Source organism: Cetorhinus maximus, chromosome 22 (genome assembly GCF_964194155.1).
Source record: "Cetorhinus maximus chromosome 22, sCetMax3.hap1.1, whole genome shotgun sequence".
Lineage (NCBI taxonomy): Eukaryota > Metazoa > Chordata > Chondrichthyes > Lamniformes > Cetorhinidae > Cetorhinus > Cetorhinus maximus.
In genome coordinates, this window is record NC_135900.1 from 25,021,536 (window position 1) to 25,039,457 (window position 17,922).

At 45.6% G+C, this 17,922-nt stretch overlaps 1 protein-coding gene across 1 annotated transcript in view; it reads left to right on the forward strand.

Moving 5' to 3' along the window:
* The window catches only part of ppfia2 (PTPRF interacting protein alpha 2), a 373,178-nt gene extending 359,258 nt beyond the window's left edge, over positions 1-13,920 (forward strand). The window contains exons 28-29 of the mRNA XM_078567936.1: positions 7,549-7,640; positions 13,798-13,920. Coding sequence (XP_078424062.1) covers positions 7,549-7,607 — 59 coding nt within the window. The 3' untranslated portion in view covers positions 7,608-7,640; positions 13,798-13,920. The remainder of the gene's footprint in view (positions 1-7,548; positions 7,641-13,797) is intronic.
* The last annotated feature ends 4,002 nt before the right edge of the window (positions 13,921-17,922 follow it).

The following is a 17,922-nucleotide window of genomic DNA, read 5'->3' on the forward strand; positions in this document are numbered from 1 at the left end:
AAGAAACTAAAGACCTCTCTCCTGCATCACCTCTTCAGCCACATATTCATCCTCTTTATCCTCCTATTTCTATATTTACTGGCACCTGGCACAGGGAGTAATCCAGAGATTACAACCTTTGAGGTCCTGCTTTTTAATCTGCTACCTAGCTCCCTAAATTCTTGTTGCAGGACCTCATCCCTCTTTCTACCTATGTTGTTGTACCAATGTGAATCATGACCTCTGACTGTTCGCCCTCTCCCTTCAGAATGCCCTGCAGCTGTTCTGTGACATCCTTGACCCTGGTACCAGGGAAGCAATACACCATCCCGGAGTCATGTCTACAGCCACAGAAGTGCCTGTCTGCGGCCCTCACTATTGAGTCTCCTACCACTATTGCTCTTGCACTCTTACTCTTCCTCCCTTGTTCAGCTGAGCCACCCACAGTGCTGTGAACTTGGTTCTGGCTGCACTCTCCAGAGGAACCTTCACCCTCACCGTTCTTGAGTAAGATGCGCTCTAGGGCTTTCCTGACTATCTGCCTGCCTCCCTTCTGACTGGTGGTCACCTATTCCCTCTCTGATTGCACTTGAGCTGCGGAGTGACCACATCTAAAAACGTGCTATTCATATAACCCTCAGCCTCAGCTCAAGCTCTGAAACCCTTTGCTCGAGCTGGTCAAGCTGGTGGCACTTCCTGCACATGCGGTCACCTAGACTGCAAGGAGTGTCTAAGAATTCCCACAAGCTGCAGGCCATACAACACATAGGACTGAGCTCCCTTGCCGTACTTTTTGTTTGCTTTTCATTAAAAGACTATTTCCTTAAATTTAAGCCAAGTAAAAAACTATTTATTTTTCTTTAAAAAAAAATGCTGAGAATCTTACCTTCTGTAATATCGCTTTAAAATAGAAAAAAAAACAACTTACCCACTACCTACCAATCAGCTTTCCCCCTTGTCCTGGCGTCACTGCATTCAAATTCCAGTGCCGCCTGTGTCTGGGTGAGAACAGGCTTCCTCACAGGTAAACTCCGCTCCGCTCTTTATGCAGCTGCTCCGCTCCTTCCAAATCCTTGGAAGGAACCAGAAGTGAATACATTGACAGCCAGTGGCAAAGCAAAGTGAGCAGTGCTGGAATTTGCAAAGTCTTTGAAGATGAGGGTACAGATGTCTTCTGCAGCACTGGTTCGCGATCACCTCCAGGTAGTTCTGTCTTCAGTGGTAGATGCTGTGTTGAGGGTTGGCCTCCTTTGCCTTTCCACTGCTCTTTCCTCTACCCGCGCCCTTTGATACCAGGGTACACCTCTCCCTGTAAAGAGTGTTGCCCCTCATCACCACTGGGCCCTAAATCTGCTAGTAGTGTGCCTCTTGCCAGTTGAAGACTTCCTTCTGGGCAGGTGGCTGCCCAATTGTCCCTGACAGCTTTGTCGCCTGTTCTTATTTCCATGTGATACCTGGCAGAGTGACAATCCAATTCAATGCCTGACCCTGAGTGTCTACTCTCCCTCATGCGCAGCACCAAGGGCACCGCCTTACTATGTTCCAAGTCCCCTTTGCCCCTTGACTCTCTTTTGGGGCTGTGGTGATGCCCTGGGGCAGCCATGACTGGCTCCCTTCTCTTTACCCACCTCCCTTCAGATGACCTGTTACTGAAGCAGTAAGTAACCTGTGCACTGCTTTTAAAAATTTAAGCCTCAAACTTTGACGAGCTCTTAATGAGCTTTTTAACAACTTTCATTGGCCTCAGTTGGGCGGAGAGAAGGATTTCTGTCCCATCCTCCCCTGACCCTGGTGATTATTACTGGCACCAGAAATTGACACACCACACGATTCTGGAATTTTGCCCCCCGCCCCTGCCTCCATTCTCAACTTCAGGGGACCCTGAAAATTCATCCCTAAGTATCTGAAGAATTTAAAAACTGACTTCTGCAGTTGGGAAATAATGTTTACAGCAATTGTGCTTGCGTTGCTTTAGAAGGATAAAGCATATGCTGTTGTCCAGGATAAGCTAGGTAGAGTGTCCAACGAGTTGCCTTGTCTGCCCTGCTGGGGATGTGAAACTTTGTGAGACACTGCTCTGCAGTTCTGGTGGTGAAAGACTTAGGCAATTGCCGCCACTGTCACCTCCATATGACAGGATTGATATTTCTGGATGGCTCAGTGAGACCCACATGCAGGAATCTGTTCCTCCTCCCTCAATCCCCTCCCAAGGGTCCTGGAAATCTGAGTGAGAGAAGCTCTGTATACTTCTCTGACTTAATGTCATGCACTGCTGCTGCTTTCTTGGTGTTGGTGCTGTCATGCTATTTAAAAATTATAATAAATATATTTATAAGATAACCAGTGAAGCTATGTAAAAGTTAGAGAGCAAAGCACTATACTTTTTTGACCTGGCTGTCCTCCAGTCTGTTGCTGAAATGTGAAGATTGAATAATGTTCAGAAAAGATGCACTCAAGTTTCCATCTAGTTCAGCTATTACATCCATTTTACATGTGTCTTGTGTCAATGCCCACTCCAATGTGTTATGTGAATAAGTAGATCCTGGAAACCAATGTGTGGCTCCCTTAACAGGCTGTTCGCAAGCGCAATACATTTTTTTAAAGGTGTACCAATGGAAAAACTCACTTAGAAGAGATGCACCCGCTTGATCTAAAAATATTTTGATATGAATTTTTTGATTAAAACAAGTAATAAGTTGCAAAATTTATATTAATGATTCTGCTGCAAATGATATGTAGGTACAATTATGTAATACTACAGCCATTCAAATCCCATTTTTCCCAAAGTTGTGATAACTGAACATTTTCAAAAATAAGCTTAGTTGCACATGACATTTGTGTCCACAGTAATCCACAGTGAATCAGCAACCTCAACTGTACTATGACGCAAAGTCTGTGTACAGTACTCACCCACAGGAGGATGTGAGGAATCTTTTGACTCCTCCTCACATCTAATTTCTGCACTGAGAGCGATTCAGGAGTGGATCACCCATCCATGCATCTTTTAGGCTGAGGTCAGAGTTATAGTGTAAATCCAATTGGAATCTCGCTTTGCCCAAAGTTCCATGAAAGGAGATGGAGAATAAAGCAGAACATATGGTAAAAAGCGGAATTGTCATTCTGTAAAAACAGCTGCTCTTGAACTAAAGCAGATACTGGTGAGAAGAAAATTCTAACAACTAAGCACCACACAAACAAAATAGTCGTTTGGTAGTACAGGACTTGAGTATTGCTGAAAAAAAGACGTTTTGTGGAAGCTTTCATCTTGCACTCACCAGGATAATCGCAAGAATACCAATATCAGGGGAAGCAACAACTTTATATTGTATAAGAGAGTGCTGCTTGGTTGGCAAGTGGACTCTGATTCGTAGAGATGTTGCCGTGGAGAATGCACCAGTTAATGGTGACTGACAGTTAACTGCCAAGCATTGTTTGAAATTTAAACCAGGCAGCTTGACTCTGATTGGTTAAGGCATTACCTTGAGGAATGAACCAGAGAATGGCTATCACCGATTGGGCGGAATCATCCCAGATTTGTGGGTGGGTAAAATGTCGTTTTACCTGCCAGCCGCAATAATGACTTCTCACGCTGCATTAATTATACATTCCTGGATTCTCATTCGCCCGCCATGCCATCACCTCGCCGCTTCATCACACCGGGCACCATATTTAAAGTGCAGCCACGCGCACACGTCTCAGTGCTTCCAGCCCACGACTGCTGCATAGAAGACAGGATGGCTCCAAAAAGCAAAAATACTAGACTACAGCTCCCTGCTTCAGTGATTCGTCCCTTGAGAGCCTTTTGAAAGCTATGGAGGCCCGCCGTGATGCCCTGTACCCTCACTCTGGTTGCAGGAAGGGCACCTGCATCACCAATCCAGCATGGGAAGTGGTGGCAGTGGTGGTTAGTGCCAATGCACTGCAAAAGAGGACAGCCACCCAGTACCACTACAGGCTGAATAGTCTCATCAGTTCCACCAGGGTAACTCACTCTTGTCATCACTCTCAACTCACATAGTCACAAACCATCACACATCCACAGGGGTCTCACACCTCAAGGGACATCAACACTAACTCTCAGACACACCCTCACATATCCATCAGGCTCATATCCTCACAAGCTCGTGTCCTCATCCTGCCCATGGCTCCACCCACCAAACAAACATTCCATACAGTGCCATGTGTCCTGCTCACAATCTCTCCATCTATTTCTGTACAGGAGAAGACTGCTCACATCAGCAGGGAGAGGCCCCAGACCGGTGGTGGAGTGGCCCACATTAGACCCTTCACTTACTTTGAGGAGTATGCCACTGTGCTGACTGGTGAGGATATGGACCATGCCTGCGGTGACAGTGAAATCGGCGGCCAACACACTTGCGAGGATCCTGCACCACATCATCCCTCTCTCAATGCAAATGTGAGTGCTTTCTCTCCTGCTTTTGACTTTGCTGACATGTACTAATTGTCTCTGCTTTGGTTCACAGGGAACTCCACCAAGAGACCAACACCCTCAGCCAGCCATTACCTCAGCTCCATCCACATCCTCACCTCCAGCCAGGAGGACACCTCCTCTATTGAAGAGCTGGAAATCAGCAGCCTGGAAGATCCATCACAGCACTTACCCACAGCCTGCACCAGTGCAGAGACACACATCTTGGCGGGACTGAGATCTAGAGCAGGCTTGGGTTCACAATCTGGTGGTCACCGCACAGACACATGTCCGCAACAGGAGGAGGCATGTTCGGCCAAGCTACCTGGCACTTAGGACTGCTGAGGAAGAGGCATCTGTGAGGTCTGAGTAGGATGACGAGTCTCTGGCTTTAGCCTTCCAACTCATCCTGGAGAGTCAGCGGAACGCAGGGGGACATCACGCAGAGCTGTTGGAAACCCTCAAAAGAGTGGCTCGCGAGCTGGAAGAGTGTGTTCACCTGCTCTCTGATGAAGTGGTTCTCACATGTGCGAATAAAGCGGTCTCCATTGGAAGGATGGTGGACACCATTGAGACCCTGTCCAGCAGAATGCGGAGATATGTGCAGACCTGCACTCCTTCATGAGAGCCATGGGTGAGTTCCTGCAGCGGCAACGCAAGAGGGAAACGGGGCACCTCAACGTCCCTCCAGGTACTCCTTCCCTTCAAGGAATCAGGCCGGGGCACCCGAAGTGGCAGCTGGACACCCCTGGGTCATCCACTCAGGAATCTCAGAGGCTGTCCTCTCCCTCAGAGTCCCCTTTGCCTGTGAGCCCCTTACTTTTGTCCCCTGTCACCCCAGAGGGAGTAGCTGGCCAACGAATGATTCTGGAAGGAGAAAGTTTGTGGCAGGGCCTTTTGGAGCCTCGTGTAAGCACTCTCACATTCTCTGCCCACCCAATGATTACACTCCCATGCAACAACTGATCTCACCCACCAAGATTGTCTCTTCACTTTTGATTTGGACAGCATGGTCTTGATTTGGGTTTTTATGCGCTCCCCCATCTTTTCCCCTCCCCCAGTCACCCATTTCTGTTCCCTCATCACTCTTGGCCCCCCCGGCATCACCTTCCGCCTCCCCTCCATGACCTACCAGCCACAACCTTTTTCCTTTGGGGATCTCCAGGTGAACATGCATGTTCCCTTTCTTCCTGAAAATCCCATCCCTATCCACATTCACCTCTCTGACCTCCTCCTTCCCACCCCCAGGGTCCATGTCTGCCTCCAAGTCCCCACCAACCCCCCTTGCCGCCCTTCTACTGCTACTGTCGAACCCTCGCTCTATCACCCTACCACCTCACTCTGCCCTCGGTCATTCTCACCATTCCCTTGTTCCACACTCACCCTCAGTTCACCCCCCAGGCGGCAATCATGGACTTCCTTGCACATTCACCCAGACAGCCCCCCCCACCCACTCAGCCCCCTGCCCCAGACCCCTTCCCCCCTTGGGACCCCTTCTGCCCTTGGAACACCTCCTCACCTTGGAACCACTTACTCCCTTGGAACTCCTTACCAGCCCCCTGCCCCGGAATCCCTCCCTTGGTTTTCCCCTCCCCCCACCTGGACTCCACCCTCACTCAGTCCTTCCCCCTTCCTGACTCCTTCAGACACTTTACTTCTTTCCCCACCCTTAGTTTTTCGCACCCCCCACCCCGCCCCGGCTCTTTCCTCCAGCCTTACTACTTCTTCCAGCCTTACTCTTTCCCCTCTCCACATTCCTTCCTGTGCTCCCTCCCCTCTTCCTACCCCTTCCCCCGGACTCCCTACCCTCTCCGCACTCCTTCCTCCCCTCGTACTCCCTCCCCAGTCCCCTTCTCTGAACTCCTTCCCATACGCCTCCCCAGTTGCTGTCTTCTCCCACTACCCTCTCCTGCCCTGTACTCCCTTCCCCTCCCAACCCCCTCCACCCTTCCTGGCACCTTCTTTCACCCCCCTCCCAACCTCACCCATTCCTGACACCTTCATTCCTCCCCCTCTCAACCTCACCCCATCCTGACACCTTCATTTCGCACCCCCCAACCTCACCCCATCCTGACACCTCTCCCTCTCCCAGTCGATCCAAGGCCTTCCTCTCCCAGCCCCCAGTACATCTTCCTCTCCCAATCACAGCTGGATCTTCCTCTCCACCTTCTCAACCATCATCCGTAGTGAGCAGACCCTCCACAGTGATTTCCAAATTCCCTGGGCTGCTTCGCAGCAGAGCCATACAAATCTACCCAACGTGCCATGGACGTTCTTCCAGTGTGCCATTGCTGTCAGGCTCCAGCATCTTCTGCTGCTCAGTTGTCCATGATGTGAGCAAGGCCCTGGCGGTAAGTCCCAACTCCCTAACGTCACACTTGTCAAGGTGTGTTCTGCACCACCGTACAATCACACTGACGTGGGTCGACGCTCCAGCGTGGGGAGGGGGAATAATTCCGGCGGGCAGGCCTTATAATGATATGCAGATGTATTACAATGAGGTTCCTGACGTCCGATGGCAGGGAACGTGGCCCACCATCGATGGGCCGAGCAGACGATCACAAACTGGTTTCATGATGTTGTAAAACTGATTTCTGGCCTTCTCGCCATACTGTTCACGCATGTCGCTGAACACGCCCGATGCCAGCAGGCACAGAAAATTCCTCCCATTTTATTTGGCTGAAACAGGTGCAATGTATGTACATGTTCTTTTTGTCCGCAAAGAACAGGGTCCTGTGTATTATGTAGCTTCCGGTCTGGTTTAAATTTCAAACAATGCTTGGCAGTTAACTGTCAGCCACCATTAATTGGTGCATTCTCCATGGCAACGCCTCTACCAGAGTCCACTTGCCAACCAATCCACACTGTCTTCTCATACAGTATGAAAGTTGTTGCTGCCCCTGACATTGGTATTCTTGCAATTGTCCTGATGAGTGCAAGATGAAAAGCTTCAACAAAATGTCTTTTCTCAACAAACAAAATGAGTAAATCGTTGTAAATCACGAGTTCTTCAATTTGTTACATCTTTATATTCAATGTTGAAATATGTTACATTTATTTCAATAGAGCAAAGTACAATATTTATGTAAGTTATAAGACAAAGCCACTTGTGTATTAATTGATAACTTGTGCAATTCTAGTTGGCACATCAGGAATGCAAAGGATTGATAACTCCACCATTCGGACTTACTCTTGCTGACAGCCAGAGAAATTTAAGCAGCACTATTTTGAGGTAACTATTATACTCACCGTAGCTTATCTTTTTTATGTTAACAAAATCAAGAACATATTTGTATGTACTTCATTGGGAGATCAATCATTTATATGTATGAGTTTGCTGTGCAAACTGAAAGAGCATGAGCAATTACCTGTCACCCATTTGCAGGAAACTAAATTTATCCTAGTATGCACAATGGCTTCAACTTGATTAAGTTAATTCATGTACTAGCAAGTTAATAAATGTACTAGCAAGCTCCAACTCATTATATATGCTTGGCTGAGAGCCCAGGCAGCTATTAAAATACGTGAATACCTGCTTCCCAGAGGAAACATTGTTTGATTGACAGCTCAGGCTCTCTCAGGAACTTACAATTTCACGATGTTGACACAAGTAAATGGTTTCAAGAGTTTGTGGTTTGTGGCTTTTGAAACTTCAAAGGAACTTTACGATTGATACTTTTATTAGCTTGGTCCAGATCTCTTTAAAGCATAGGAGAAAGTTACCAATGAATTACATTTTTTCAAAGCATTTTTTACACACACCATTATACACTTGTTCATTGGTTCTATAAAGTGTACAGTGAGCCAGTGAGCATGGAAGTGCCAGAGCTTGGCATAGGGGCATGAGGGGCCTGAGGGAGTAGATGGAAGGACACAGCATGGCATAAGGCACATGATGGGACATGTGGGGGCAGAGCTTGACATGGGGGCATGAGGGGTCAGGGGGTGGGTGGAAGGGAAAAGCTTGGTATAAGGGGCATGAAGGGACATGGAGTGGGTTAAAGGGCAGAGCCTGGGATAGGGGGCATGAGGAAACATAGGGATGGGTGGAAGGGCAGAGCTTGGGATAGGGGGCATGAGGGGGACCCTTTGAAATTATCTTTTAAGAGTTTCGCTCTTGCCCACTACGGCTACAGTTCACGACTCCTCTAAGGGGCTGTAAATCACGACTCTTTAAGAACCTGGCCTGACTCCATGAAAATCACAGAGGAGTAGGAGATACCTATCTCTGCAATGGGGCCGGCCAGGTCGGTAGCACCAGCTGCGGGTTTCTGACAGGAAGAATCTCACACCCTTTAAAGGCACTCCCAAAAATTAGACAGTCCAGGAATGGGGTCGTGAATCCCGGAATCAAGACCTGCCTGCCATTTTTAAAGGTCTCCGAAGTCAACTCAACTCGGTAAAATCAACAAAACTCAACAAAATTTGCCATCTTCAACAATTTGTGCATATATAACCCCTAGTCACTGTGCTCCTTTAAAATTGTATCCTTTACTTTATATTGCCTTTCTCATTCTTCTTACCAAAATGCATTACTTCACACTTCACACCATTAAATTTCATCTGGCTGTGTCTGCCCATTTCACCAGTCTATGTCTTCTTTGAGATCTATAACTATCCTCCTCACAGTTTACAATGCTCCCAGGTTTTGTATCATTTGCACAATGTATCTGCATATTGTGGTGGAATAAAGTTTTGCTCTGCTGATGGCCCAGAGCACCTCATGGATGCCAGTTTTGAGCTACTTGATCTGTTCTAAATCAAGTTACCACAGTGGTAGTACAATGGAGTGCTCTCAGTGTGATGATGGGACTTTGTCTCCACAAAAACTATATGGCAGTCACTCTTGGCAATACTGTCATGGATAGATGCATTTGCAACAGGTAGATTAGTGAGGGTGATGTCAGGTAGGTTTTTCAACTTGTTTTAGTTCTCTCACCAACTGCTGCAAGCCCAGTCATCAGGTTTGTCCTCCAGGACTGGGTCTGGTAGTGCTACCCAGTCACTCTTGGTGATGAATATTGAAGTTCCTCACTTCCAGGGTTGAGGAAATTCAGATATATGGATAGATTGGAGTTGTTCTCCTTAGAGAAGGTTAAGAGGAGATTTTCTAGAGGTGCTCAAAGTCATGAGGGGCCTAGACAGAGTAACTAGTTAGAAATTGTTCCCACTGGCAGATGGGTTGAGCACCAGCATCATTGGAGTGGGCTTTACTGCTGTTTGTGGATTTAAGAAACTCTGAAAACTTAGGGAAGTGCCTGGAGACAGTCACTCGAAGTTACAACTTCATGAAATGGGAAAATGTGCAGCTGGAAGAGACTGCGGACTGTTTGCTATAAGGAGAGTGTGGATGGCCCAATTCTGTGGAGAGTGTAATGTGTACTAAGTATAAAAGAGGAACGTTCCTTTATGTAGTTTAAAATATATTTTGCCTACAAAAGTAGTGTTTAGATAATGCTGTAGTCATTTGTTACAGTAAAAATCTTAAAACATGAAATCTTGCCGTGTCATCCTTTTTAGTTATTAATTGGAAGTTCAAATTTCTTTTTAAACACTATTTGTCTCTACAGGATCATAACAATACAAACTGACTGATATTGCAGGTGTTCTGTACTAACTTGGAAGGAATTGCAAGTGTAAAAAATGAGTAGGAAAATTTTTAACTGCCACTGGCCTTGCTATTCTTATCGTACTGCTTGTATGATAATTTCTTTGATGCAGACATTGCAACAGTGAAACTGCTATCATTGAGGTTTGGAGCTTGGTGAGGCAGTTCCTTTTGGTCAGTTTGTCAGAACCTGCAGATATGTTTGGTGTTATAATGGCCAACGTTCAACTCCAGTGCCAGTGGCTCTACTTACCGTCTTTGGACGTTTTTATCTGCTATCAAAATCTGCAGTAAAGGTGCTTTGAAAGAGTAAATCTTATATTTATTGCAAAATTAATGTTTAAAAATCATCTGTGCATGTTTAACGATTTCCTTCCCTTTCTGCAAGAATGCAGTTTGACATTCATACTCACTTTTAAGATGGGTGGTCTTAATGCTGGACTTAAGTGCATTAGAAGAATTTATGTTTGCATAACATACTCAGAATGTCCCAAACTGCTTCAAAGCCAATTTTTAAAAATTTATTCATTTGCGTGATGTGGGTGTCACTCACTAGGCCAACATTTAATGCCCATCCCTCATTGCCCTTGAGAAGGTGGTGATGAGCTGCCATCTTGAACCACTGCAGCCCCTGAGGTATAGGTATACCCACAGTGCTGTTAGGGAGGGAGTTCCAGGATTTTGACCTAGCGACAGTAAAGGAACGACGAAATATTTCCAAGTCAAGATGGTGAGTGACTTGGAGGGGAACTTCCAGGTGGTGGCGTTCCCATGTATCTGCTGCCCTTGTCCTTCTAGATGGTAACAGTCATGGGTTTGGAAGGTGCTGCCTAAGGAGCCTTGGTGAGTTTCTGCAATGCATCTTGTAGATGGTGCACTGTTGCCACTGTTCGTCGATGGTAGAGGGAGTGAATGTTTGTGGAAGGGGTGCCAATCAAGTGGGCTTTGTCCTGGATGGTGTCACGCTTCTTGAGTGTTGTTGGAGCTGCACTCATCCAGACAAGTGGAGAATATTCCATCGCATTCCTGATTTGTGCCTTGTAGATGGTGGACAGGTTATGGGGAGTCAGGAGGTGAGTTACTTGCTGCAGGATTCCTAGCCTCTGACCAGCTCTTGTAGCCACAGTATTTATATGGCTAGTCCAGTTCAGTTTCTGGTCAATGGTAACCCCCAGGATTTTGATAGTGGGGGATTCAGCAATGGTAATGTGATTGAATATCAAGGGCCGTTGGTTAGATTCTCTCTTGTTGGAGATGGCCATTGCCTGGCACTTGTGTGGCACAAATGTTACTTGCCACTTGTCAACACAAGCCTGGATTTTGTCCAGGCCTTGCTGCACTTGGACATGGACTGCTTCAGTATCTGAAGATCACAAATGGTGCTGAACATTAGGCAATCATCAGTGAACCTTATGATGGAAGGAAGGTCATTGATGAAGCAGCTGAAGATGGTTGGGGTCTAGGACACTATCCTGAGGAACTCCTGCAGTGATGTCCTGGAGCTGAGATGATTGATCGCCAACAACCACAACCAAATTCTTTTGTGCTAGGTATGACTCCAACCAGCGGAGACTTTTCCTCCTGATTCCCATTGACTCCAGTTTTGTTGGTGCTCCTTGATGCCACAGTTGGTCAAATGCTGCCTTGATATCAAGGGCAGTCACTCTCACCTCACCTCTGGAGTTCAGCTTTTTTGTCCATGTTGGAACCAAGGCTGTAATGAGGCCAGAAGCTGAGTGACCTGGTGGAACCCAAACTGGGATTCAGTGAGCCAGTTATTGCTAAGATCAAGAGTAGACTGATGGGGTGGTAAGTGACCAGATTAGATTTGTCCTGCCTTTTGTGTACAGGACGTACCTGGGTAATTTCCCACATAGCTGGGTAGATGTCAGTGTTGTAGCTGTACTGAAACAGCTTGGCTAGGGGCGCATCAAGTTCTGGAGCACAAGTTTTCAGTACTACTGCCGGAATATTGTCAAGGTCCATGGACTTTGCAGTAACCAGTGTCTTCAGCCATTTCTTGATATCACTTGGAGTGAATCAAATTGGCTGAAGACTGGCTGGATGCTGGAAACCTCTGGAGGAGGCTGAGATGGATCATCCACTCAGCACTTCTGGCTGAATATTGTTGAAGGTTAATTACTTTTGAATCATAGACCAAGTTTTTAAGAAGGGGACCAAGTCTCACTACCAGGGCCAAAAGCTGGAGCCGACCCAGCTAATTGGCAGCATCAATTAGCAGGCAACTGCAAAGGCCAGTGTCATATTCAGAAGAGCGCCCCCACTTCCTCCTGCCGAGAGCTGCCAGGTATATCAGAAAGCTGACAGCTCAATGGCCTCGGCAGCGCAACTGCTAGCGGTGGCTACTGCTAAGGCTGCATCATAAAGGAGGGGTGCCGAAATGCTGAGATGCCCTCAAAGCTAGGTGACTTTTTTTAAGGAATCCAGGGCCAGGCAGGCAAGCCTTGGCAATTGGAGGTGGGGGTAAGTTATTCGATGGATCTGCCTTGGATGGAGGGTGACCTTTACTGGGGTCCTGTCCATGGGCCAAGCAGTGCCCATCTAAGAGGCCCCCTTCGGAACCTGCATGGATGCCAACCTGGGATTACCTGGTGGTCTCCCCACACAGGAGCCCCTCCTGATGCTGTTGAAATATCTGTGGGGGCAGGAGGTGGCTCCTAATTGCACACTTAATTGCCTTACGCCACTGAGGTTCCTGTCACTGGCAATATGCCATGGCAGCAGGAAGACATCAGGCTTCCCTTCCGTCACCTTCACCCTTCATGTTGCCAGCCCTGCTGGCTCCCATCCCATTTCCAAAGGCCTGGAAAATTCAGCCCGTAGTCACTGTTTTATGTCGGCTAACATGGCATCGAATTTCTGTAGAGCAAAGTCCTAAAACAGCAAATGAGATGTGATCTGTTGTTTTGGCAATGTTTAGTGAAGGAAGGATGTTTTGACCAGGGCACCAAGTGAACTCCCCTGTCTTTTTCATCAAATAGTGCCATGGGATCTCTTATGTCCATCTCAAGAAGGGATTATAGGGAGTGGTGATGATGGTAGCGTGGTGGTAAAGTCACTGGAGTAGTAATCCAGAGGCCCAATCTAATGCTCTGGGGTTGCATGTTCCAATCCCACCATGGTGGAATTTAAATTCAAAAAAACTGGAATTGAATGCTAGTCTCAGATTGTCATAAGAATCCCTCTGGTTCACTAATGTTCCTTTAGGGAAGGAAATCTGCTATCCTTACCTGGTCTAGACTACATGTGGTTCCAGATCCACAGTAATGTGGTTGACTCTGAAATGGCCAAGCAAGCCACTCACCTCAAGGGCAATTTGGGATGGGCAACACATGCTGGCCTTGCCATTAATGCTCGCAGCCCATGAAAGGATACATTTTTTAAAATGGGGGTTTAACTTCTCACCTGAATGCTATCACCTGTGACAATGCCGCATTCCTTGAGTATTCCACTGAAGTGTCAGCCTAGGTTATGTGCGTAACTCCTTATAGTGGAGCTTGGAGCCTGTAATCTTCTGACTCAGGTAAGACTGAAGTCAACTGTGATAACCTAAAACTGAAGCATGCATAAAAAATGCTGTCATACATTCATTCTGAGAACTATATCCGCCAATGGGGGAATGGCAGCAGAAAATGGCATTGGCACACTACTATGATGAGACTATAGAGTGCTGAGAGGTGGCTGCAGGGAACCCAAAATCTAAAAAGAAATAATATGTTAGAATACTTCATTGCATAACAATCAACTTTCTGCCTTTCAGCATATTCCTGATGCCTGTATGGAAGCAAATCCATTGCCTTTGAGGACTGACATGACCAGCAGCAAATTGCCAGCTTGATGAATTGGATATTGTTGATAGCGGGGAACAGTCTCAAAGTGTAAAGATTTTTCTTGTGAAAATATTAGCATATGTAAGGGTTCTGATTTGTAAATGTCAATTTGATATATTTCACTATCAACTGAGTTGATATTGTTCAGTAAATGTTTGACAAAAATTACTGCACTCACCTTTTCAGACATCACAGTGTAGTAATGGTGGTATTTTAGCACCATTGTATCATTGTCATTTGTTTCTGACTCAGTTTATAAAAAAAAGGTCTTGTATAATACTGGTTGAACAAATGTACTGTGTACGTATTTCTTTATATCCATGTTTGTTGTATGTAAATGAATATAAATATTTTCTAAAAACAAAAAACTACACACAATTTACATGTGGGTTTAATCAGAACACACTTCATTGTCAAATAATGCTGCTGTTTGTACCTCACCATTTACCATAGAATTTGTGATATTTAATACATAGAAAACAATCACTTTTACAAAAATTTAGTGAACAATTGCAGTTTGGACTGTAGTTTCAGTTCTTGTCCTAACTTTCTAACATGCAGTTGAAGCTGGAATCCTGCCACAATTCAGATGTTAAACATCTGAAAACCTTACATTACAGAATAAACTTTCTTCTAGGCCTACTTAAAGTGATGAAACTGTATACAGATGGCAGAAAAGCATTGTGATGGTACTCTGCTAAACTGCTGTTTACAAGACATGATGGTGAACTTTGTTCTTGGACTCTATTCTGCAGGCCACTACTAATTTGACTTGTGGACCAAGTTATATTCTTCAGCTTTCGTCAGAACCGTGCTATCATGATCTCAAGTTGTGAGCCAAAATTTTGCAACCTAGTATATTTGGTGTTGCCATTTATGATGACTCTTCAGTCTTTATAACTTGACATTTGTTGAATTCTTTCAGATTGTCTGCAAGCTTCTGCCAAGCTTGTCTTGTAAAGACTTTGTACTGTTAAATTCACTTTATTAGAAGAAATAACTGAAAGAATGTTATGCAAAATAAGCATATAAAATGTTCGTTATTTGATCAGATTTATTGCCTGCTGTGGTATTATTTGTTATATTGTTTAATTGTAGAAATTTGGGGAAAATTGTGATAGCTTTAATATTCTAGTTGGAAGCTACAGCTGCTTTGACTTCAGCTTTCTGAATTGTCTTTTAGTTATTTCTCTTTGCTGTTCTTTTGCTGTTTTGTACGATCAAACATTTTCTGTTTAGTTCCAGATTTGTTTACTGCCTGATTTCAGTCAAAGCTAATGGTGATGCAGTTATTTTGCACTGTCAATAAAGAGTACTACTGTCAAGTACTATTTCAAAGTCACTTCAATGAACCAATGTGAAGTGAGTTGTTCAACCTCTCTCAACTTTTCTTTGTACGATGGGATTCCTTAAGCTGTTTATGCTATTTCCTTAGGGTTTCTATGCAAGTTAATGCAGCAGATTAAAGAACCTGATGCCAATCCTGTCCCTCAGAATATTTCTCCACTTTTTCAAGTTAAGATTGGATAGAACAAAACTTACTGCATCAATTGAACAATTACATTTTCCACTGTAATTTTCTTTCTATGCTGTCTGAGTGAGAGAACTGTTAATTTTGGACTAATTTATTGCTGAATTGTGAGCAGTTTTGTCTTGTATAAATTTCACCAGGAAATCAGCTGAAACTGTTCAGGCTTGCTTTATCAAGTCTTTTTTGGGGAAAGTCTGAGGTCCTCCCTGCTGACATTTAAACTCTGGATTTTGAGTGTATTATGGTATTATAATTCAGGTATAGTGGTGCAGTGGGGGGAGTTCCGTGATTACTAATTCATTTGAAAAGGGGCACTTCAATCAAAAAAAGTTTCAGGACCAATGTTTTAAAGGATAGCTTAAAGGCAGGATTTGCACATTTTCCCAGTCGGTGAGCGAGGGGGCGATGCCCACTCGCCGACGTGTAAAATGATGCAGGATGAAATCGGGCGGAACTCCCGACGTCACCCCGCCCCACTTCAATTTTCAGGTCGGCGGGGGCTCAGCCGAACCATGGGAATCATGGCAAAGGTTGCATTTCACTCAATTTAGTCTGCATACGTGCACCCCTACATGGGCCATCACGATTATTCCCCAGTAAAGGAAAGGGGCTGAAAATGCACCTTAAGCACATTTCTGGTCCCTCCTAGCCCCAGATCTGTCGAGACTGATGAGGCAGACTGCAAGGCCAGGTCACATAGTCAACTTTCAGGTACTAAACAGAGCTGATGGAATCAACTAATTCTGGAGCACACCTTTTGTTTAAGCCAAGCAAATAACTTAAAATTAACCAGCCTATCACAACTCAGCTAGCATTTAAATAAAAGAAATGCAGTTTAATTTTAAAATATCCTTTTAGCTATATAGACCATGAAATTAAAAAGAGCCCAAAAACAGACAAGAAGGTCACCCTACACCCATTACTTTCAATGCAGGCAGGCTGCAAACTTTGAGCGGCCTTCTAATTTGAATAATTATAGCATGCAACTTGTGCTAAATGTTCTGTTGAGTTCTGCCCCGCCAGGGCAGGAGGCACAAAATCATGAGAGGTTAACACAACTAAAACTAGTCTGCGCTACTTAAAGCAAGCCTCCACATCTTAACGGGAAGATGCAATTGTGGTTGGAGCAGCTGCTGGAAATCATTCTAAAAGTGATTCTAACTTGGTGAACACTCAAAAATGGCACCAAGTTTCAGAGAGCAAGCTCTAAGATTATCCAGCACTTCACTGAATGCCTAAGTGCAGGAGTGGAGAGGAGGAGAGATGTGATCCAGCCTTATGCCCTCTCTGGTCTTCTGCTCTCTTTATTTCTCACTCTGGGTTCTGTTTTCTGCATGCATGTGATGACTTCATACTGGGCTTCCTCAGTAATCATGCTCTCCCACCACCCACCCTAGTCCCATAGTGCTCACTTAATTTCTGCTCTCTCAGGGTTACTAATCCTTTCTGTGATTCTGCCAAAGATAGGAAAATTGCAGTGAGTTGCATACCCATCTAACTGATAACCGCATGTAAATATCTGTTTTCTTAAAAGTATTATTAAAATACTCTATATATGCAGCACTTTCGTATTATGGTATTATAATTCAGGTGTAGTGGTGCATGGGGGGTAGTTCCGTGATTACTAATTCATTTGAAAAGGGACACTTCAATCAAAAAAAGTTTCAGGACTAATGTTTTAAAGGATAGCTTAAAGGCAGGATTTGCACATTTTCCCAGTTGATGAGCGAGGGGGCGACGCCCGCTCGCCGACATGTAAAATGATGCGGGATGAAATCGGGCGGAACTCCCGACGTCACCCCGCCCCACTTCAATTTTCAGGTCGGCGGGGGCTCAGCCGAATCAGCTGTGCGCCCGCCGACCTGTCAATGGCCTATTGAGGCCATTGACAAAATAATTAATGTAATTAGTGGACCTGACCATCCAACCTTAAGGTTGGCGCGCAGGCCGGGAGCCCTGGAGGGCATTGGAAAAAGCATGAAACCTCATCCACAGGCGGGATGAGGTTTCACGTAGGTTTATAAATTTTTAATAAAAGTGAAACTGAAAGTGATGGACATGTCCCAACTCATGTGAAGGTGTCAGGCAATTTTTTTTTCTCCGCTTTCAATATTTTTTAATGTATAGCCGATCTCTCTGAGGCAGCATTTAGCCTCAGGGAGATGAGTGCGTTCTTTCGCGCACGTCCGTGAAAGAGCGCACTCTCAACTCAGGGAATTCCCCCCCCCCGGCCCGCACAGGGAGCGCAGAGCACTTCCTTGTGGACGTCACATTGGGCGGGCCTTAATTGGCCCGCCCATGTAAAATGGCGACGTGGCCCCGATTGGAGGCACCGATCATTGGTGCGCCTCCACGCGCCCGCTCTTGAACTCCCTCCCCCCTCCCCCAAAATGGGGGGAAAATTCTGCCCAGGTGTAAGTGGCCTGCACTCAGGCAAGGGACAAGGTTACCAGTTCCCTGGAGGGCGAGGTCATAAAGAATTCTGCTGAAGAGGATTCAGGTGAAGACATTGATGGAGCAGTTT